This window comes from Cibotium barometz, chromosome 11 (genome assembly GCF_041138505.1).
Source record: "Cibotium barometz isolate CiBa-2024 chromosome 11, ASM4113850v1, whole genome shotgun sequence".
Classification (NCBI taxonomy): domain Eukaryota; kingdom Viridiplantae; phylum Streptophyta; class Polypodiopsida; order Cyatheales; family Cibotiaceae; genus Cibotium; species Cibotium barometz.
Window position 1 is genome coordinate 26724065 of NC_141056.1, and position 23061 is coordinate 26747125.

General features: G+C 46.8%; 2 protein-coding genes across 8 annotated transcripts in view; one reads left to right on the forward strand and one right to left on the reverse strand.

The window, feature by feature from the left end:
- The window catches only part of LOC147633976 (uncharacterized), a 66938-nt gene that overhangs the window by 36046 nt on the left and 7831 nt on the right, over positions 1-23061 (forward strand). The window lies entirely within an intron of this gene.
- LOC147633977 (disease resistance protein RML1A-like) overlaps positions 1-23061 on the reverse strand; it is a 38273-nt gene that overhangs the window by 7314 nt on the left and 7898 nt on the right. The window contains exon 7 of one of the 5 annotated variants that reach the window (XM_086805053.1): positions 1446-2677. The exons of 3 other annotated variants lie outside the window; for them this stretch is intronic. In XM_086805053.1, the coding sequence (XP_086661179.1) occupies positions 2621-2677 (57 nt within the window). In that variant the 3' untranslated portion in view covers positions 1446-2620. Of the gene's footprint in view, positions 1-1445; positions 2678-8120; positions 9589-23061 lie in introns of those variants that run through there. One more of the 5 variants, XM_086805056.1, reaches the window with a different exon arrangement.

The window sequence follows — 23061 nt, forward strand, 5'->3', positions numbered from 1 at the left end:
TCGGAATTGTGAAAGATGGAGTTAGAGTATAGAGTATGCATACACTCTAGGGCTCAAACTGAGTGGATCCGCATGGAGGCTAGGATCTGTGCCTTTTGGAGTATAATCCATCAAGACATCACTACCCTTCACGATCAGTGGGGGAAGTTGCAAACTAGCTCTAACCGCATGCAGAAGCGACAAGAAGCTTTCTTGAGGCTCTGGCGGCCTAGCCCTTTTCTCACAGATAGAGGTGGTGATCCCCACGTGGCATTACAGACCACATGTGTGGTTATTCCCTCCTCCTCCCCTTGTATGAGATAGCCTTCTCCTTATAGACAGACCAACCGGAGGAGAAGTGCATCTTTCTCCACCTTTTGATTCTTTGATTCCCGCTCTGTACATGGGAGGCGGGTTTGTATCTAGCCCTTCGTGGTTGTATTTAGCCCTTGGAGACAGGTTTTTTGTTAACTAATAGAAGGATCATTTTCTCGAGAAAAAAAAAGGTTCTGGAACTATTTGCTTATAGACGCAAAATGAGTTGATGAAGACTACTTCAAAGATTACCCACAACTTCTTCAAGTGTATCTTGAGGCTTTTCATTCAGGCCAACTGTAGAAGCTAGGGAGGAATGTCACCATCTAATTGCGGTCTTCCCCTATTTTATGCCAAGGTATGGGAGGACAGGGAGCTTCGTGTCGCCTATAATGAGGCTAGGACTCATGTCACCTATGAGAGCCCACGCCTCCTGTCACTTGTAGTGTGGCAAGGACATGGAGCACACTGTCAAAGATCCGAGTTTAGGCTTCCCTCTGAGCCAGTTTTATGCTCAGGAATACGTTCTATTTACTTGTTCCAAGAAGAGGAGATATATCCATCTCTGCTTACTCCAAAATTGATTTCCTATGACTTGTTTTCTTGTGACTACCTGCTATGGCGTGTCCAGTTTGCGGGCAAGGGATGCCCACTCGTGAACCATGCGCCCTGTCTTCTAACTAATTTGTGGCATGTGAACAAGTGGTAAGCATCATTTCTAGCCTTATTTAGATTTGTAAAGTTTTATAACCTTAGAAGTTCACACTCAATTTAAATACTAGACCGCCCGTTGGTCAATGCTCGGACCCGAGTTGCTCCTTAACTCTTGTCCAGCTAGCCTAGTCAGCACCCTCACTCCCTTTCACATCCATGTGAGGCCACTTACCCTATACTTAAGGGGCACTGCCATGTAGCACGAGAAACACTTTTCCCAAGCTGTTTTCTAATCTACAACATAGCATTTGAGGAGATCCAACATAACTAAGTTTTCGGCCTTTGCCCATCCATTTGGGAGTGAAAAGCTAACAAGATGACCAGCTTTGTTGCATGCACAGAAGCCTTTCTCTACCGATCCACAGTCTTAAGCTTGATTAAGAACAATGATGCTAATTATTGAGATAATTAAGATAAAGGAGAGAGAAGAAGAGAGATTGGTGTCAAGATTTTCTTTTATTCATATGGTACAAAAAGGTTGCATGAATGCTTGTACATGTGTCAGGGCTATGGTCAGCAAAATAGGGGTTCACCCCTCATCCTTCTACATATCTTCTGCTGAGCTAATGATGAATGAGTGCTGAATGAACTTGATCGAGTGACTTGACAATGATTGATGCTTATATATTATGCTGAGGCACATGTTGGCCAATAGAGATACTATCGGCTAGTTGCTTTGGACAAAAATTCACTAAAATCTTCATTAAATGCTACGCTTAGCTGGATGCTGTCCAAACCGAAGGTGGTCTTCACCTAACTGAAGTCGCCTGCTTCCTGGACCCCCTAGAAGGCTACCGACTACTGTATGGTAGCCTGGCTAGCTATCATACAAACCCCTCCTTATGCTGTCGATGATGATGATGATGATGTGGTTGATGATGTTCATGCTAATGCTGATGCCTTTATGTTAAAGATGTTGATGACGACCTAGATGCTGAATTAACTGTTGTACTAATCAAGGATTAAGAATGTTCATGCAAATAATTAGCCATGACACGAGCGTGCATGTGACAAGCTTAGTGCTCATATTGTCAAACAGAGCTCTCCAAAAGAGACTTGTAGTCTTGGGATCTCTATCTCCCACAATGGACTTAGGCATACCATGGTGTTTGAAAACTTGTGCCTAAAATATCTTGGCAAGAAGTGAGCTTGCTTGCAAGACCTGTCAACAATGGTCCAAATAGCATCATTGCCTTGCTGAGAAAGAGGCAAATCCATTGCAATACTTTCCCATGGCAATGAGAGAATAGGCAAAGGCTAAAGCAAACCAGGAGCATTTTGCCTGTCAAACTTGACTTTCTAGCAAGTGATACATGCACGTACATATGCCTCTATATCTTTGCACATTCTTGGCCAAAAGAAGTAACGCTTAATCGTGTGTGTAGTAGGCATTATACCTCCATCTCCTACATACAGAGGAGCATGGCCCTCATCAATGACCTTTAGCCTCATGTTTGACACAACACATAAGCAGTTATCCTTCATGAGATACCTCTATTTGATCACATAAGAAGCATGTACATCTCCAGCTACTAAATCAGTCCATATGCCAAAAATGGCGTTTATGGTAGACACAATTCATGCATGGCAGACAAGTCTCCATTTGAGGGAACTAACATTGCATCCACGTATGGCTTTTTGGATTCTTCTTTCCTGGAGTATATATAATCTGAAAATGAAACATATACAAGAAGTTAGCCATCCTCATGTGCATCTCCAAAAGCTTTGTTTGCATCAAGAAGTACCTTAGCTTTGATGATCTGTCTTGACCATAAAATCAGCCCCAAGAAGGTAATGTTTCCAAATAGTCAAGGCATGAATCACAGCCAACAACTCCTCATAGATGCCCAACGAAAGCTCTACATCATTGAGTGGTGCAACCAAAAAGTTCTCATGATCAAGGTAACCCTAAGTATGTATGCGCAACTTCCCAATGATCGGGGTTACCTCCCCTATCTACCCAAAGCAACTGCCATTTCCACAAAAATGAAATTATCTGTGGCACAATCATCAAACATACAGAGAGCGCACTGATCTTTGAACTGTCCCCATGCTATACCATTCTCTTTATTGCCATATTTTGTATTCCCTTGTATGTTAGGACGGCATTCACATTTACCTTTGGTTGCTTCTCATTTTCCTTCTTCTTACATTGTGAGCATTCTGCAAGCAAGAGTCATATCTTCTAGTCCTCTAGTCACATTCTTTTGGCCCTCTGGGACACAGGGTGGAGTATGCATTTCTGCTGATAAGCAACTTTTGTCGAGAGTTGACGCAAGCAACATTATCATTGGACGAGCTCAATGGGTGAAGAGGATAGTGTGGGCTTTTCGAACATATACGCACCGTACACCACAGAGCCTCCTTCTAGAGTATAATTCATCAGTCCCTTCCGCAAGTGGATTTTTGGGTATGGACGAGGATTTTAACATGCTAGAGTCAGCATAAGACATGCTCAAAGGTGGCATGGCTACAGTTTTTGGTAGAGGACTACTTGGCTTGGGAGCAGTTGCTTTTGGCTCTTAGGAGGCAAGACCCTTGGCATCTACTAGAGTTTGGACGCAGCCTAGGGAGTCTGGGTTTCTCAAGATCCGATAGGAAAATTATTGGCTAGCTTCTTATTGACCCCCTTAAAAGCAAAGGATATTCACTTGCAGTTCATGGCGCGGATGAGTACTCCGCCTTACTCACCTTCTCTATTAGACCTCATGGCAGTCTGGAGAGCAAAGGCCCCTTGGAGGATTTCAAGGGATGCACCTTGTATTTGTGCAGTACCAATCCAAGCATCAATCCCACCAATGTCTACTAGTCACTGGACTCCATGTTCTTGCCATAGATGGGAGATTTGCAGCAATATTGCTATGTGGCACATCTGGAGAGCTCGATGCAACAAAGCCATTGAGTATAGCAAACTCCCCTTGCCAACACAGTCCATCCAGAGCATCTAGCTCGATATCATACATATCCTCCGTGGTCAGTCGGAAAGCTTCAAGGTGGCTTAGATCACATGCGGAAGCGTCGGGAGGCCTTTCCGAGGATTAGGTGTCATGGTCCCTTTCTTACTAATATTGGTGGTGAGCCCACTTGGTACTACATACCACCATTGTGGTTGTTTTTCTTGTTAGAAGTCATCTCGTCTAGATTTATACACCAGGGCCTTTGTTGTGGGTGTGCCCGCCCTTATGAGGTGTTTTATCATTTTTCCTCACTCACCGCAATTTTCCCCTATTTTTCTCATTTTTCTGTGACTTGGGAGACAGCCCATTTGCTAGCCGACTGTTGAACTGGTCCACGACCCCATGCCAGAGGTGGCCGACTGCTGATGATCTGGCCGACTAGATGTGTTGCTGGTTGTGGAGTTTTCAGGGCCACTCGGCTACCTACAGCAGACCGACTGCTCATGTGGGGGCATATAAATAGGCCCCAGCCCCCATACCATGTGTATCATACCGGGATATTCTTGTGTATACATAGCAGAGTTACATGCCTACATCTCTCTCTTTTGTGCTGTATTTTTTCTGCATGCCTTTTTGCTCGTGTTCCCAGATCTGGTCATCATCTCCGCTGCGTATTCTGACATGGTATCAGAGCCCTAGGCTCTAGATAGTCCTTGGGATTTGTGTGAGCAAGAGCGGGACTGTTGTGTGGCTGATTGGTGGACCGTATGGGACTGTTCGGGAAGAGGAGAAGCAAGAGGAAGGCCGGCTGATTTGCTGGACAGCCACTTGCAGGTGATAGTTCTTCTTTGTTCCGACCCACCCACCCTTTTCAACGTACATCCCCGCAATGGCAGATCTGTTTGAGATGGCCGAGAGGCATGTGAAGATCCCGACACTCCCCACGTTCCTGGTGGACCGTCAGTTGGACGGGAGCAACTACGGCATATGGAAGGTTATAATGGAATCTGTTCTGGAGTCTTACGACCTCGCTGATTTTGTCGTTGTTGGGGTTCCACGGCTGGAAGCAAAGGAAGGGGAGTTACCGTCGATCCAAAAGGACCGGGAGGCCCAGACACACATGTGGGATCGTGTCAACGCCAGGGTCCGTTCGTTTATCTTTCTCAACTGCACACCACAGGTAATCAATCATGTAAAGCATATGATGCTAGCCAGAGGTATATGGCAGCATTTGGCTTCTCTTTACAACAAGGTATCGCCCATGAAAAGAATTTCCTTGGAAGTACAGATGCGGGTTATGAGCCCTGCAAAGTCGTCGACGATGCGGGAGCATATTAACAAGCTGTAGGCTCTTCAGCCTGAAGTTCTTCAGGCTGGGAAGGAGATATCGTCAGAGGACATGGCCATAACATTGCTGTCGCACTTGCCCTCTTCGTACTCAGCATTTTACTCGTCTTTGATTACCAGTGGCAGGCTCAACACCATCACGTGGGCGGAGCTTGTGTCCATGGTCCTGGACCAGGAGGAACGATTCACGAACCCACCTCAGGGTGGAGGTTGGGAGGCCTTAACTGGCCAACGGTCGAAAGGCCATAACACAGGCAAAGGGAAGGCTTCGTCGGAGAAGTCTTCTGAGAAGAAGTCCGTTAACTGACCACGAGAAACTAAAGGCAGAGAGGACCTGAAATGATTGTGGCAAGAAAGGCCACTACTGGAGGCAGTGTCCCAAGCGGAAGACCGAGGAGGATGAAGATTCCTCAGCAGCAATCATGAAGACTCCGGCTTTTGTGCACCTAGAGGTGGTGGACACCGATGTTTCATTTTCTTCAGGCAGGGAGGAGATTGGAGGACTCTCCACAATGGATGCTCGGGAGTGGATTCTAGATAGTGGTGCTTCGAGGCACATGACTCCTTTCCGTTCCGGTTTACAGGATCTCTGCAGGCTTTCTGGTCACATTCTTACTGGAGATACATCCACTATCCCAGTTCACAGTGAGGGCAGGATGGAGATAGTTCCCGATAGCAGAGGAGGGAAGCATTCCTCCCAGGTGTTGTATGTTCCGCCACTTGGTTTTCATCTGTTGTCAGTGTATCAGGTTTGCAAGACTAGCATACGGGTGGAGTTTGATGAGCACTTTGTTGCTCTCCGGGACAAAGCAACAGGCCAGGTGGTTTGGGAAAGTGGAGTGGAGAATGGAGTTTACAAGCTTTCAGCACTCTCACTCCCAGGTCCTCAGGTTTGCTCTAATGTCTCGTAGTAATCGGGACAAAGGACCTCCAGTAGATGAGGATGTTCTTTCCAAGGGAACCTTTCGGAAAGCCAGGCAGGTGGCAGGTGATTACTTGCAGAAGGAGATGGGTTCTCCAGGCTTTGTGGTTCCGAATTCAGAGGGGGTGTTTGACAGGTCTCAGAAGGCCTTGCATGGTCTTCAGCAGGTTTCCAAAACTTGTTTGTGAACCATAACAGGTGTTGATCCTTGTGAGCTGTGTCATGCCTCTTTGACTCAGAACCAGTATGGTTCATTGATCTGGTTGATGAACACCAGATTGGACAGAAGCTTCCTGATGAGGCAGTTGAGCTCATGGTCGCAGATGACTCTTTGGGAGGAAGGATTGCGTTTCCTGTGGTTTCTGCGGCATGCGAAGGATCATGGACTCTTGTACACAGGAGGAGGATTATTGGATGGAGTCCGACTCCACGATTGGAGTGACTCAGTTTGGGGAGAAGATCCGGACACGAGGAGATCTACTTCAGGCCCAGGAGCAGTTTTACGGAGCAGTAGGAGACAATCATCTTTTGCCTTGTCGAGTACAGAGGCAGAGTACCGGGCTGTTTGTGATGCTGTTTGTGAGGTGGTGAGAATGCAGAGGTTGCATAGCAGGTTTGGGCTTCCACTAGAGGAACCCATAGTCATCCGGAGGCACTTTGATCGTGAACAGATCATTGCTGATGACATCTTGCTAGAATTCTTTTCGACGGAGGACAGTACGGTGGACCTCTTCACGAAGTTGCTATCTCAGGATTTGCTCAGGCGGCACCCCATCTCCTTGTGGTTGGTTCCACAGCCAGGAGCTGAGAGGGGGTGTTAGAAGTCATCTCCTGTCTAGATTTATACACCAGGGCCTTTGTTGTGGGTGTGCCCGACCTTATGAGGTGTTTTATCATTTTTTCTCACTCCCCGCATTTTTTCCCTATTTTTTCCGTTTTTATGTGGCTTGGGAGGCAGCCCATTTGCTGGCCGACTGCTGAACTGGTCCACGACCCCATGCCAGAGGTGGCCGACTGGATGTGTTACTGGTCGTGGAGTTTTCAGGGCCAGTCGGCTGCCTACAGCAGGCCGACTGCTCATGTGGGGGCATATAAATAGGCCCCCAGCCCCCATACCATTTGTGTATCATACCGGGATCTTCTTGTGTATACAGAGCAGAGTTACACGACGCCTACATCTCTCTCTCTCTTATGCTGTATTTTTTCTGCATGCGTTATTACTCGTGTTCCCAGATCTGGTCATCATCTCCGCTGCGTATTCTGACATTTCTCTCCTCCCATTATATGAGATAGCCTTCTCCTCTTCGAACCACCAACCGAACGAGAAGAACATCCTCTCCCTTGCCTTTTTTTATGTATCTTGACTCTCGCTCCCCGTGTAGGCGAGTTTGTACCTAGCCATTAAGGCTGTCTTTTTTTTGGTAACTAATAGAAGGATTTTTTTCTTTTTTTTAAATAAATCTACAACATCCACTCTCCTAATCAACACCGGGTAATATTGGGTGATCCGAATAACTTGGAGGATGGATGAAAAAATAAGCTACGCCCTAGGCTAGTCCTCATCAACAACACCAAATATATCCAAATAAAGAGCTTGCCTAAGACGTTGCCAAATCATATGTTGTTTGGTACTATGTTGTGGAGATGTAATATAACTTCTCGTGTGGGTGTGCTAACTACTCCATTGCATCCTCCCTCTGTTGTCACGCTAAAATGCTTCCTTTACTAAGGTGGTGATGATAGAGCTTCCTTTGCCTAGATGGAGGCAAGAAGAAGATAACCTTCATTAGATGGCTTTCTCTCGCAAAAGGTTGATGGAGAAGAAGCTAATGAAGGGAGAAGTGTTGGAGTATGCACACATAGAAGCATAGACAAAGAGAGAGAGAGAGAGAGAGAGAGAGAGAGAGAGAGAGAGAGAGAGAGAGAGAGAAGAAAGACAGAGATTATAGACAAGATCGGATTGATTAGCAAGAGGTTTATAATGGTGACAGCCAACAAATTGGGTATTACAATGTGCTTACGAAAATAAATGATAAACAAGTGTTGAGAAGAGGCCTTTATAAAGGAGGCCATGTAGATGGCCGACTAGCATCATGAAGCTCGCCAAGAGCATTAAATCAACCCACAACTAGTAAACATGAGTTAAAATACATTGTAGCCAGTATAAGGACCACTTCCCACACAAAGAGATGCACAAAATTCTTACACCCCCTCTGCAAATCCACCCCCTCTGCAAATCATAATGTGCATAAGTCTCAAGAACACAAGGTGATGAAGATGGAACCATGCACACTCTACTATTGTGCAGTATTGGATACAGCTCGAACAGAGCACCTACTAACCCGACTCCTCGAAATAAAATGCCACCTTGAACAGCACAAAAATCTACTTGAGTTTGAATTCCCACACAAATGTGTCGTGAGCTCCAAGTATGAAGAATGATGAGCTGACAGACAAACCACACCCATAATCCCCCAACAATGAACTATGAACACATTACAACCCAAAACCTTGAACAATGAACTCATAACACATCGTGTCTATAATCTCTGCTACACCAAGCAATGAACTTGGTACACAGCTAGTTCATAGCTCCCAAAGTTGCCCTTGTCCTACCGGATTTTTCATGCTTAAAACTCCGACTCACAATTCCCATGCACCAAAAAATAGAGCTGCTAACAACCCAATATCCCGCCCACAAGTCTCCTTTGGCTAAAGGACATGGGGGAAAACTATCTATATAACTAGAGAAGAACACCATCCTGGTCCTCTTGGGCCAGAAACCACCCTAGAACTCCTAGATGAGTCACTAGAAGCATCTAAATCACTATTCTGTGTCCTGTTTTTGCCTTTTTCTAGGATGAAGACCTGCCCTTGTCCGTGTCCTTCTTTAACAAGCAATCCTTAGACAAATGTCCTTTCTTCCCACACGAGTAGCATCGACTCTGACCTTTCTTCTGCATTGTAGCAAGTGCCTGATCCTAACTATTAAGAGATACCTTTCCTTACCTTGTGGACGTGGACAAACTTTTCTTCCAAGAGAAAAGAGCTGAGTTCATCAAAATCCAACTTGCTTTCTGTGACCTGGCATCGCAAAGCCCTAGAAACCTTATCGTAAATTATTTTTGAAGGATAAGCGCAGCCAACTGAGCAGAGGACAAGGTAGCACCCATTACCGGTAAAGTGATCATGTATACCCTTGGCCTTCATTAAAGACGAATGCATCAAACTACAAACAAAAAATACCAGACTATAGAGTTGCCCTTCTAGAGTAACTGCTCTCATCGAGGAATCTCGAGCATAGAGATCCTCTAGCATTGACAAGGGTTTGCACAACCGGTAAGACCTCCTTCATAATGGTTCGCACAAGCACCGAGTGTGCCTTCAAATCACAATCCTCCCACTCTTGCAATTCTGCAAGGAATTCATTCTCCTGAACTTAGACAAATTCAATAAGTTTTGCATACTCATTCCATGCAAGCAGATAGCCACAACCGAAGACATAGCTCGATTGTTCGTTTGATTTTGGCTATGTCCTCGCTTGTTCAATCGATTTTTATATCCCATTGGTGATTTGTCACGGACGGTCACATTAGACAGAGATCCTAAGTTCACGTCCCATTTTTGGAGAGCGTTGTTTGACAATTTTGAGATCAAGATGCAGCTATCCAGTACATTTCATCCACAAACAGATGGCCGAACAGAAATATACAATCAATTGGTCTTTGACGTTCTCAAGTCATACTGCCATGACCAATAGTCGAAATGAAAACTCTACCTTCCATTGGTACAGGCAATCCTAAATGATACTCATCAAGTATAGGTCAGACACCATACGAAACAACATTTGGTCATCTATTCTCACCTCTTTTAACAAGAAAGGTATCACCTGTCACGTGCATCCCGCACTTGGATGCCACGTAGACATTTCTGTACAGAAGGTGCAGGACCTGGGATGGTGAACTGGTCCCATGTGAGCCCAGTCCGGGACGAGTCAGCCAGGGATCCATCTCGGTCGTCCAAGGTCAGGTGTGCATTGTCCTGCACATGAGTCCAAGGTCAGGTGTGCACTGTCCTGCACATGAAGCAGTGCCAATCGGCGCTGTGAGTCTCCCTCTGGAATGATGTCAGATGTTCTGTGTATCTGGTTTGCAACTGGATGCCAGACCTCTGTAGGCATGTAGGTTTGCATGTAGAGATGGGGCCAGCCCATAGGGCTACCCCAGTGCGAAGATTTGCACTTGCACCCTTAGTGTGGGCATGGGGGAGGTGTAGAACCACCCCCAAGGGGCCAGGAGGGCCCAAGCTGTGCCCACCAGCCATGGCATGGGCTGGAAGGGCTGTCGGCCAGCTCTAGAGCTTCTGGACAGGCAGCCGACAGGGACAAAAGCCCTATCCAGCAGGTCGGCCAGGTGTAGGGGCACTCCCACACCTCTGCGCATAGTACCCAGCAGCCTGGAAACTGTCCAGCAGGCAGGCGTAGAGTGGCCAGCATTTATTATAGTGTGAAAGCATTTTATTAAATAAGACCCAGTCGTGGAGCTTCTTGAAGCTGGCCGACTGGATGCAAAAGGGGGTATAAAAGCCCAGCCAAGAAATCAATGAGGGCATCTCATAATTCACCAAGTTCTCCAAGCAAACAAGGGCCAGGACAGCCAAGAGGTTGCTAACGCAAAGGGGTGAAGGACTAAAGGTCAAGGGCAGGTTTTCCAGCCAAGAAAAGGTCAAGTTTCTGTATTTGTTTTCAGTTTTACATCATTCTAATAAAGCAAATACACCATCCGTGGTGGGGGCCCTACAGAGGGTAATTGGGACCCAATACTGTGTCCTCTCCATCTCCCCCTTCTCTCTCTATTTTCTGCACATCTCCTTTCAGTTTGGTGCGTTAATTCCGTCGCGAAAAGAGTGCTGATTTCTGAGTTTTGAAGTACTGATCCTTCTCCGAAGCTTCCGCATATTACAGTGGTATCAGAGCTCACTTCAAGGACGAAGATTCAGCAAAGAAAACCAGAAAATTTTTTCGCTCGTGTGGTTGGTTTTTAGACGCCGGTGGACTACCCCTTTTGGAGTGACTCCTGTCCCTCGAAGGACGGTTGGTTTTTAGCCTCCGGAAGTCTCCCACACAGATAGTGGATGGTCAGATTGCGTTCCGGAAAGGAATTGCATTTTCCCGCTATGGCGAGTTTCGGCGACGAGAGAACCAGAACCATGGGACCAGAGTGCACCAGGCAGCCCCGCTAGGGCACCCGGCTTGAGTGTCACAGACATGTTCTAGTAGATGATGCGAGCAATCGTAGACCAGACAACCAAGTTGGATGAGCAGAAGGCGCGGATTTTGGCTCTGGAGGAGCGTTCTCGCTCTCCAGCGTCGCGTTTTCCATCTCCTCCTCCCTCTCCTTCCGTATCCCAGATACCAGATCCTCGTCATAGGGACCCTCTCGCAGGGTCACAGCCGCAGCCAAGCTCCTTGCTTGAGATGCAGATGCGTACATTGGAGATTCGACAACGAGAAGACGACGCCATGCGACGAGTGGAACACGAGCGTTACCTCAGAGCTTTGGACGCCAAATTGACACCGGCGGCGCCCTCGAATCATTTTCCCGAGAAAATGAATTTCAGTAAGTATAATGGTAAACTCGATCCCACTACTCTTTATTCATGGTTACATCAATTTGAAGCTTACTTTGCCGCAGTTAGGAAAACAGATATTGACAAAGTGATCTTAGCTAGTTGGTACTTGGAAGGTGAGGCCATTCCTTGGTTGACTCAGTGGGCTCATGCCCACACCAGAGCAGGTATGGCAGCTTATGTGTGGGACGAGTTCGTCCCCGACCTTAAGCAGCGGTTTCTACCGCCCCACTACCTTGAGCGACTCGAAGACGAGTTCAGGGGAGCGCGTCAGAACGAGCAACCAGTCCTTCAGTTTGCCAATAAAATTTCGACCTTGTGTCTGCAATTAGGCTTATCTGATACGGACAAGAAAGGGCAGTTTTTGTATGGCCTGGACACGCAAATCCAATGGGAGGTGCGTATGTTTAGGCCAGCCACCTTTGAGGACGCACTCTCGCTTGCGCAGAGTGCAGAAATGAAACACAATGGTGGCAAGCCCAAGACTTCCCAGCCGGCTTCTCCCAAGGCTAACGCCTCGGGGGGCAAAAGCCAGAACCAGACGGGGTCTTCCCCAGGACAGAGCCCGGGAGCCTCTGGCTCCAAGAACTCGAACAATGCGTCTAAGCTTACTCCAGACCAGAAAGCGGAGGCAGGCAAGACAGGTGGCAAGTTGAGTGCTGAGGAGCTTGCTCAGTACAGGAAGGAGGGTAGATGTTTCTTTTGTCACACAAAAGGACATACTTCTCGGGATTGTCCGAAGAAGCCTCCAAAGGCCGCCGCCGCCTCCACAGCTTCCGTGGTGAGCACAGCTCCCACACAGACCCCAGCGGCTACCCCTAGTTCTTCAACCCCCGGTGCTTCAGTTGGAGCAATTATTAGCCGGGAGCTCGAAGATAAGCAGAAGGGCGCCCATGACCAGGAGTATGAGCGCAACGAATTGCTCAAGTCCTTTGGCTACATAGGTGGCCAGAGAGTCGTTGTCTTGTTTGACAGCGGCAGCACGGAGGATGTGATCACGGAAGAGGCCGCTAGGCGTGCCCGTTTCAAGCTGACTCCGGTGGACAAACAAGTTGAGGGTTTTAGCACAGGTATGACAACGAGCGTCAAGTATGAAGCTCTAGGTACTAAGTTAGTGATTCAGGGCATAGAATTTGTGCGTGACTTTATGGTTGCCCCTCTTGTAGGAGCAGACATAATTTTGGGTATCCAGTGGTTTCACAAGTTTCTTCCTGATGTCAAGTGGGACAAGCACACGTTCCAAATCGATCGGAATGTGTCAAACACCCCGGTGACCATTAAGTGTGAGCCAGGTATTCCAAACTTTCTGCTCATAAGCCACTTGCAGGCTAAGCGAGCAGTCAGGAAAGGCGCACAATGTCCGATGATTTACATCCAGACAGCCCAGACGGTGGCCAGTGCTTCCGAGAAGTACTCGGTTCTCCATGAAAAGTTCCAGAAGATTTTTCTTCGGGACAGTCTCCCTCCCCAGCTCCCCCCGTCCAGACCGGAGGATCACAAGATTGACCTCCTCCCAGGCTCGGAACCCCCGAGCAAGTTTCCGTATCGCCTTTCTAAGGCAATGGAATCGGAGTTGGACCGCCAACTCCAAGAATTGTTGCAAGCTGGCTTCATCCGTCCCAGCGTGTCGCCATTTGTAGCACCGATCTTGTTTGTCAAGAAGAAAGATGGGTCTTCTCGGTTGTGTCGATTATCGTGTACTCAACAAGCTGACTATCAAGAGCAGATTCCCGATGCCTCGAATTGACTATATTCTCGAGAGGCTGAATGGAGCTAAGGTGTTACATTCCCGTAACGCCGCTACGGGCGTTACCACAAGAGGGGATGGCCTCTGGCTCACCACCCAGCCATAGAGGAAGAATGAGGATTGCCCCTCATCCCCCAGGCTATATAGTGTGTGGCCTGCCGTCCACACTAGCCTGGCCGTGGCCGCCCATGACTCCGCATGGGCGTCCTCTCCCACTGAACCCCGGACATGGCCATCCGGTCTGCCGTCGGTCACAGGCATTACAGCCTACGTGACATTACCCCCCCCTTAAGAAGAGTTTTCGTCCTCGAAAACAAACTGGAGAAACCTTTTGGAAATTGCACTACGGCGATGCATCACAAGAATTAGTTCTAAAGCTGAGAGATACTTTCTCTCTTAGAGTAACATCTTTGCACAAGCATATGCTCTAGAATCTTGTTGAGTTTCTAACTACCATCAATCTACGGATGGTTAAACTCCACTCTAACTCAGAGTAAATGTAAATGTTTTGAAGATTTTCCTTCAAATATAACAATCAAACTTCCTATCTCTTATGCCATACTATATATGCGAGCAGATCATATAGTATGTGGAGATATTTGATAAAGATTCTTGCACCACTACGGGTGTCTGGAATTACATCCATTCACTTACAACTCTTTGTTGCTATTACCAGACATATCCCTTCAAGTATTGTCTGGACTCACACAACTATTCGAGTTTATGTGATATTTGAGGATATCCCTCCTTTCCCTTAAGAAAGGTTTTTGTCCTCAAAAACTGTACTCTCAAGCGGACTACGCGCTAGTGTCATAGGTCCAAGAACAAATCTAGACTGTGTTAAATATATTTTTATTCTTGAGTCCTTCCAAGAAACTTTTAAACATCTTGCACCGAAGATGTGGTATAGTGTCTACGTACATATGGTGGTACTATTGATAAACTGTTTTGCAACAGATCAGTGGTTTCACACTTGTAACAAAGTGCTTCATTGTTGCATATTATTACCCTTCATAAGCGGTTACACACTCATGAATTATTTGGGTGGGTTGTACCATCTATCAAGAAAAATTCTAAACTACTAATAACCACATTATCAATCCACAGATAATGATTGAGCTTGCTGCGAAGCCATAGATTGCTAGATAATTGATGGTAATTACACAAGCCCAATGTCTCATTACATCATACATTCAATATAAATGCAAACATCACATTACTTCATGATGATGAACTTAGGAATTTCATCCTATCCCTGTTTGGTGTTGGTATGAAGTATAACTATGAGAACATTATTTGCTGCCTCCTCATTATAGCGGCAAAGCTACCTACCCATCACAGGTGGCAATCTCTACCAAGCTATAACCAATGACAAGCAAATAAATGAGTACTCTTGTAAGTTCTTCATAACCATATCTCGCACCAAACTCATAATCACTACGGATTAAATGCCAGGGCTTGCAAAATTGAATGTTATCTGATAGGTAGAGGGAATCATCAAACTACGGATGATTTGACAACTCACTAGGACTAGTGATGTGTAACTTTTAAGTTACTCCACTCTCCTTGCTTATTCCATACCATCGAACAAATCGGTCTCTTGATTTGACCAACGTCAACATATTTATGAGTACCTCGATACTCATGGATTGTGGTTCGGTAATTTAAAATGTTGATCTAGAGTATCTTTCACTCGAGGATCTTAATGTTATTAGCAGTTATGTATTAGTAGTGAGTGACTACGTACCCACTATCATCACACTAGTAGCTCCATACTAGTTTGTGAGTAACTCCGTACCCAATGGCGTACCTCCCCCGAGTGGGAGTACCATATACAACCATCTATAACAAGATGATTAAGTCACTTACTGCTCAGAAGTGACTACACGAATTGACCCCTCCATTGCACATTGCAGTACAATCTCTGGTATTACAACACGAATTTTTGGACCTCCTTATCATAGAGGTCAACTTAAAAACTAGTGCATAGGTCTTGTGGAGTCTCGGCTGACCTAACCACACCTAACCACACCACTGGTGACTTCCTACAAAAAATGTGGCGCCGCAGTCACCACCTATGTACTTTAACTCCGTAAAGTACATGGTCTTCATCTATCATCTATGGAAAGTTGTAAAACATTTCTGCGATGGATTTTTATCACCCTAAAATTACTGTGCACTATTTTAGTGTGAAGAGCTTTTTTCTTGGGTACCATGGTTCACCCCAAGCTCATCTTTTGTAAATTCTCCGATTTAACAAAAGATATGTCTGCCTCCGAACACTCCAATTCAGCCCCAGACTTTGAGTTTACTTCTTAACACTCCGGTTAAGTCAAAACTCACCAGATACAGTAGGATTTACCACTAAGCTCTCCGGCTTAGCCTCCTATCCTAACTAAGCCCGAGTTTATGTACACTACATATGTCGGCGGATCCGATACTAACAACAACCAGGCTCATCTGGAGTGAGATACTACTCACTATTGCCATGTAAAACCTTATTAAATCCTAGAAATGCTCCACTCATTCCTTAGGGATCATACGACTTATAGGGTTTACACGCACATGAACTTTGTAAGCAAAATAGCCTGTCATGCAATATTACAATTGCTTATGTAGGAAAGTAATATATTTTCCAAATTCATATGGTAGCAACTAAAATGTGCTCACAATCGCACACTTATGTTGAACATAGGCAAGACTACGCTTGCAAAATGCTATAGGGCGTCCCCCATGCATGAAATTGTCCAACCAAACTAGTCTTACTGCTAACCTCTAGATTTAGATCACTCCGGAACTAAATCACTTTGTTAGCACTAGCACACCATCATAGTCTTGCTACCTAGAGCTTCTCCGAACTCTGTAAAACTGGGTTTTATCCCAACTTATGGCTATATTTGGTAATTTTCAAAGTTCAAATTTTATCTTGCACACTTTATCACTACAGACAAGTGTACATACAGACCTGTCAAAGAGTCAGTTACATGCACAAGCCTTGGCGTCCCATTCCACCAAGACTACAATCGATTCCGTGAGAATTTGATGTCCCATACCATCAAATTACCATCAAACCAATTGATGTGACATATAAAAAGGCTCTTCCCCCTCGAAAGATCACCACAAACTCTCGAGCACTGGGATGTCGACGCATGGCAATAAAAAGAAGAGAAAACCATGCTAGTAAGTTTAAGAACAGTTCGCTTCGTCGATCAACTTCTATACGGGCCAAAGCTCTCTTGTTGCTAAAAAACAGTAAGCAACTTGTTTGGACACAAGGCATAACCACATCAAGACTACGCTTGTACATGGTTCTCATTTGCCAAAGTTTATCACAATCTTCTAGCAACTGTTAAAAGATCGTGAAGGGTTATGAGCACTACGGCTCAATTAGGCTTACCTAGATTTCTCGTGATAAGCACTTCGTCTAATTTGGGCACAACTGACGCCATTGCCGGTCCTCTTAGCCCCAGTAAAATACACCGCAGTTTTAGATTTACACTATAGCCAAACTACGTGACTTTGATGGTCAACACTAAGTCTATGCTCAGCTTAAATTTAGTCTTTTGAACCAAATGTGTGATCACCACATGTGCTACTTTCGAGGCGCTACAGCCATAGACGTGTTCACTAGGCACAACGGCCATAGAACGGCTTTCTCTCGAAGGACTTGGCACTACGGCCGTGGGATTTGTCTCTCGCTTAGTACGCGACGCTACGGCCGTGTGCATATATCATCGTGTGTGTTTCACACACACCCCGCACACACATTTAAAGCATGTGCGAGGTTACGTTATGTGGGAACCTCCCCCAGAACATTTTTAAAAAAAAATTAAGGCTCTACGACCTTATCATGATCGTGTGGTGCTCGTGTGGTGAGGGATGCTCGCAATGAAGGCAAGAGAGAGAGAGAGAGAGAGAGCTAGTATCTTTACTTGCACACGGATGTGTGTCGCCTCTGGGCTGTGTTGTTGTGGCCACACACTGTGGCTCTCGGCGATGCTAAATGCACCGTTATCCGCTCGTGTCTTCTATGGTTTGCTATACAGACTGCACACGGCAAAGTTGCACCGTTGTTCAGTGGTGGCTCTTTGGCGGCCGCACTATTGTGTGTTTATCAAACAAAGAGAGGTCATCTCTCTAGCTAGGCCACCCCCGCTATAAGCTCCTTGCCTTACACGGGCATAGTGGCCAAGCTTGTTGTTGCCGCTTCCTCTTCTTGTCTTGCAAGCACCCAACAGATGTGGCATAGCTCACTGTCTTGCAGCGCACAACACATGGTGATGGTCAAGCAGTGCTTTCTTCTCTTCTCTTGCAACGCGCCCATCACATGGGAGTAGCACTCTCTTTGTTTGCAACACCCCCAGCAGACATGAGCTTCTTCTTCTTCTCTTAGTGGCGCTAGGCACTACAAACATATAACAAGAGAGAAGAAGCATCCGTGTGCTGGGCGATGCAAACAGTGAGAGAGAGGTCATCTCTCTAGCTGGGCTGCCCTCGCTAGCTCCTTGCCTTATCCTCATTTGCAATTGTTGCAAACGCAGAGAGAAAGAGCTTTTTATAGGTGAGAGAAAAAACTCAGAGAGAAAATAAAATAAAAGAAAATGATTTTCTTTCTTCTCACACACAGTTTAAAATTGTAGAGTAAACAACCATTGAAAAATAAAAATTGAGATAAGACTTATCTCTTTCATAGCCGATTCATGTGCGAGAAGTGAGCGATCGATCCAACCATGCTCTGATACCAATGTTACATTCCCGTAACGCCGCTACGGGCGTTACCACAAGAGGGGACGGCCTCTGGCTCACCACCCAGCCATAGAGGAAGAATGAGGATTGCCTCTCATCCCCCAGGCTATATAGTGTGTGGCCTGCCGTCCACACTAGCCTGGCCGCCCATGACTCCGCATGGGCGTCCTCTCCCACTGAACCCCGGACATGGCCATCCGGTCTGCCGTCGGTCACACGCATTACAGCCTACGTGACATAAGGTGTTCTCTAAATTGGATTTAAAGAGTGGGTACCACCAGGTATACGGATTGTAGAGGGGAACATCCCCAAAACAGCCTTCCGTACAGAACGGGCCCACTATGAATTTGTGGTCATGCCATTTGGTTTGACGAACGTCCCAGCTACATTTAACCGCATGATGATGCGTATTTTCCGGGAGTTGATTGGAGAGTGTGTGTTCATATTTATGGACGACATACTCATATTTTCAGCTACAGTTGAGCAGCATGACATTGATGTGGAGAAAGTCCTTAAGTTGCTGGAAAGCAACGAGCTCTATGTCAATGAAAAGAAGTCAGAATTTTATCTGTTCCAGGTACATTACTTGGGATATATAATTAGTGCCGAAGGCATTCGACTTGATCCGGCTAAAGTGGCCGAGATTGTTAACTTGGAAGTACCTCAGACCGCTTATGACATTAGATCATTTGTGGGTATATGCCAGGCATATTCCACCCACATTGACAAGTTTTCTGATCTCTCGGCAGACCTCACCGATCTGCTAAAGGGAGTGAAAACAAGAAGGCAAAAGATTCGAATGACTCCACGAGCGTTGGAGGCATTCCAGAACCTCAAGGTGGCTTTGTCAGAAGCGCCTTGTTTAGCCCTTGCCTCGTGGGACGAACCATTTCAAGTGATCACCGATGCGAGTAACATCGCAATTGGAGGTGTATTGCAACAGAATGGTCATCCAGTAGCTTACATGTCTCGTAAGTTATTGCCCGTCGAAAAGAACTACTCAGTCTATGATCGTGAACTCCTAGCAGTTATACAGGCCTTGAAACATTGGAAACATTTCCTGTATGGCCGTGACTTTAGCGTTTGGAAGGCCTTTCCAGTCGTCGTTAACCAGGACTTCGTCTTCAGTACCGGAGGCGAACAGAGTGACGGAGTCTTACCAGGAGATCCTAGAGTCCGTTAAAGACAGATTGGCTAAAGCGCAAGAGGCCTACACTCGACAGGCCAATAAAGACCGAAGGGACATGAAGTTTTCGGAAGGGGATTGTGTCACCAATTGGCCGACCATTTGGTCCATCTCCAGTTTTTGCGTCTCGTTCACTTGAGGCCAGGCCGGTGTCTCGTGTGAAGAGGCCAGTATTTTGCTGACATGGACGGGAGCCAGACTGGTGCCACCCGTGTGTTAGCAGGATGGTGTCGTATGGACGGGAGCCAGATCAGTGCCACCCGTGTATGACCTGGACTGTGTTCGATCCATGGGACTGTCACGCCATGGAAGAGCCAGTATTCGTGCCGTGTTTTACCTATGGGACTGTCACACCATAGGGAGACTCGTGCCTGGAACTGTGTCTTACCTATGGGACTGTCACTCCATAGGAAGACCAGGTTTTTATGTTTTATGTCGTGCCAGTTTTGTGCCGACAGATATTTTGTACTTGTTCCATGAACGGGAGATATGTCCATGTTACTATTTGCACATGCACACATATTTTGCATGTTTGAAACTGTTTTCGCATGACATGTATTTGTGTGTTTGCCTGCCTGACGTGTTACTTACTGAGCGGGGACGCCTACCAGTGAGTCGTGAAGTCTGCCCTGTATTCTGACGAGTTCTAGTGCATGTGAACAGGTGGTAAGTATGTTACACATGTTGTTTTAATGTTTTTTATCCTAACCCTTTATTTTATAAGGTTAGGTGTTCACACTTATTTAAAAGTGGGCACCCCCTTTGGGCACCCACTTTGGGGCCAAGGTGGGGAGCCCCACTTTTAAGTGAGTGTGGGGGTGGGCATGGTCACCTACTCCCACTAGTCCCCCCACATGCAAACGTGGGTATCACAAAGTTAACTCCACATTAATTTTATTAAAAAAAAGCCCTCTCCATCAAGCGTAGAACAACATCGCTTTCACCTTTTGACGTGAGATCTTCCGGCGATCAACTTGCTTGCGTGAAGGAACCGGCGACCACCTCTTCGCTGCTGCCTCCTCCATACAAGCTGTGCATGCTGCTGTACGGTTGCTTCTCCCTTCCCTACCAGGCGGCTGATGTACTGCTGCTCCTACAGGTGGCTGCTCCTACAGGCTGCGCTGCCTCTCTCCTTTGCTTTCAGACGTGGGCCACCTTCACAAGGCACTGCTGCGCAAGCTTTTTACAGGCGGCTACTGACAGGCTGCCCTATCCTCTGCACTACAGGCTGCAGCCAAGCCCCTCCACATACTCCCTGGCGGCTGCTGAACTTTATACGCTTTTGCTCCAAGGCGGCTGCTGACAGGCTGCACTTCAGTACCTTCTGCTGGCGACTGGAATCCCTACTAAGGGCTACGCTGGTTGTCTAGTGGGCTGCCCACCACACAAGCAAGCAGCTGTGCAGGCTGCATCCTCTACAGGCGCTGCTCCCTCTGTCTACTGCGGGCGCCTCTTTCTCAACAGAGCGGCTGTGTGCTGTGAATCCTCTTCAACTGTGTGCTACAGGCCGGTGGCTGCAAGCTACCTCTCTCGACGTGCTGTGCCTCGGTGTATTTCTCAAGTAAGAGCGCACATGGGTATTGGACTTCCTTCTGTCATCCACAACAAGTAAGTGAATTTTCAGATTTAAATAAAGTACTTTGTATTAAATCTGTTAAGGGATTCATTCCCTCTACGGCCACACCCGTTCGGTGCCGGGTTGTCCAAGCTATATTGGCGAACCTCGGTCCAAAGGTGCTGAGATCGGGAGAGCCAGGCGTTAGTACGAGAGCGCCTGTTTGTGCGTGGTCTCGGAACACCAGTGAGGCGCTCTCTGCGGAGTCCAGTGAAAGCACAGGACCGTAGCGATTGGACCACACTAGTGGTCGTTCTGCTTCGAGCTTCTACATCGAAATTCGAGCCTATTTGTTTGGTACTGTTTTCATATGTACATGGACATTATCTGGTTCTTGGAACCCATGGAGCACTCCCAATAAATATATCATATATTGAGGGGGGGGGTCGGCCCGTTCCGGCCCCAGTGCTGGTGTCCATCTTTCCATTTCATTTCATTTAAATTTCAAGTTGTTTTAAGTTGTCCATTTCAAATTTGTGGTTTTAAAGTTGTGCTATTAAGCGTGTGGGTGTCCAACGGAGTCTTTCCCACTTGACGGGATCGGTTTCAGATTGGGTGTATCTTCAGATTATGAAGCAAAGATTGAAGCAGGTGGGCAAGCGATGCCCAAAGTTGTCTTTCAGGAGCTTCGGACCATTTCCCATCCGGAAAAAGATTAATGAGGTGTCTATGCAGTTAAAGCTACCTCCGAGTTGGACTATGCACGATGTATTTCATGTCAGTTGGTTAAAGCCATATGCAGGTCTACCCCCTTCAGAGGTCAAAGACGAAGCGGAACCAGACATTATTGATGAAGCAGAAGTAATGGTTCCAGAACAGATCCTTCTGCACCATTTCAAGCATGGCTCAGGCCGAAGACTACGACAGTTTCTCACGAAGTTTCAGGACCGAGGAACTCATGAAGCGGTATGGATCGACAAAGAATTTTTCGACGACTATCCGGCATTATTGACGGATTATTTGGAGGCTATGCAGCTTCCGTCAAGTTAAGCAGAAGGGGATGTCACGTGCATCCCGCACTTGGATGCCACGTAGACATTTCTGTACAGAAGGTGCAGGACTTGGGATGGTGAACTGGTCCCATGTGAGCCCAGTCCGGGACGAGTCAGCCAGGGATCCATCTCGGTCGTCCAAGGTCAGGTGTGCATTGTCCTGCACATGAGTCCAAGGTCAGGTGTGCACTGTCCTGCACATGAAGCAGTGCCAGTCCGCACTGTGAGTCTCCCTCTGGAATGATGTCAGATGTTTTGTGAATCTGGTTTGCAACTGGATGCCAGACCTCTGTAGGCATGTAGGTTTGCATGTAGAGATGGGGCCAGCCCATAGGGCTACCCCAGTGCGAAGATTTGCACTTGCACCCTTAGTGTGGGCATGGGGGAGGTGTAGAACCACCCCCAAGGGGCCAAGAGGGCCCAAGCTGTGCCCACCAGCCATGGCATGGGCTGGAAGGGCTGTCGGCCAGCTCTAGAGCTTCTGGACAGGCAGCCGACAGGGACAAAAGCCCTATCCAGCAGGTCGGCTAGGTGTAGGGGCACTCCCACACCTCTGCGCATAGTACCCAGCAGCCTGGAAACTGTCCAGCAGGCAGGCGTAGAGTGGCTAGCATTTATTATAGTGTGAAAGCATTTTATTAAATAAGACCCAGTCGTGGAGCTTCCTGAAGCTGGCCGACTGGATGCAAAAGGGGGTATAAAAGCCCAGCCAAGAAATCAATGAGGGCATCTCATAATTCACCAAGTGCTCCAAGCAAACAAGGGCCAGGACAGCCAAGAGGTTGCTAACGCAAAGGGGTGAAGGACTAAAGGTCAAGGGCAGGTTTTCCAGCCAAGAAAAGGTCAAGTTTCTGTATTTGTTTTCAGTTTTACATCATTCTAATAAAGCAAATACACCATCCGTGGTGGGGGCCCTACAGAGGGTAATTGGGACCCAATACTGTGTCCTCTCCATCTCCCCCTTCTCTCTCTG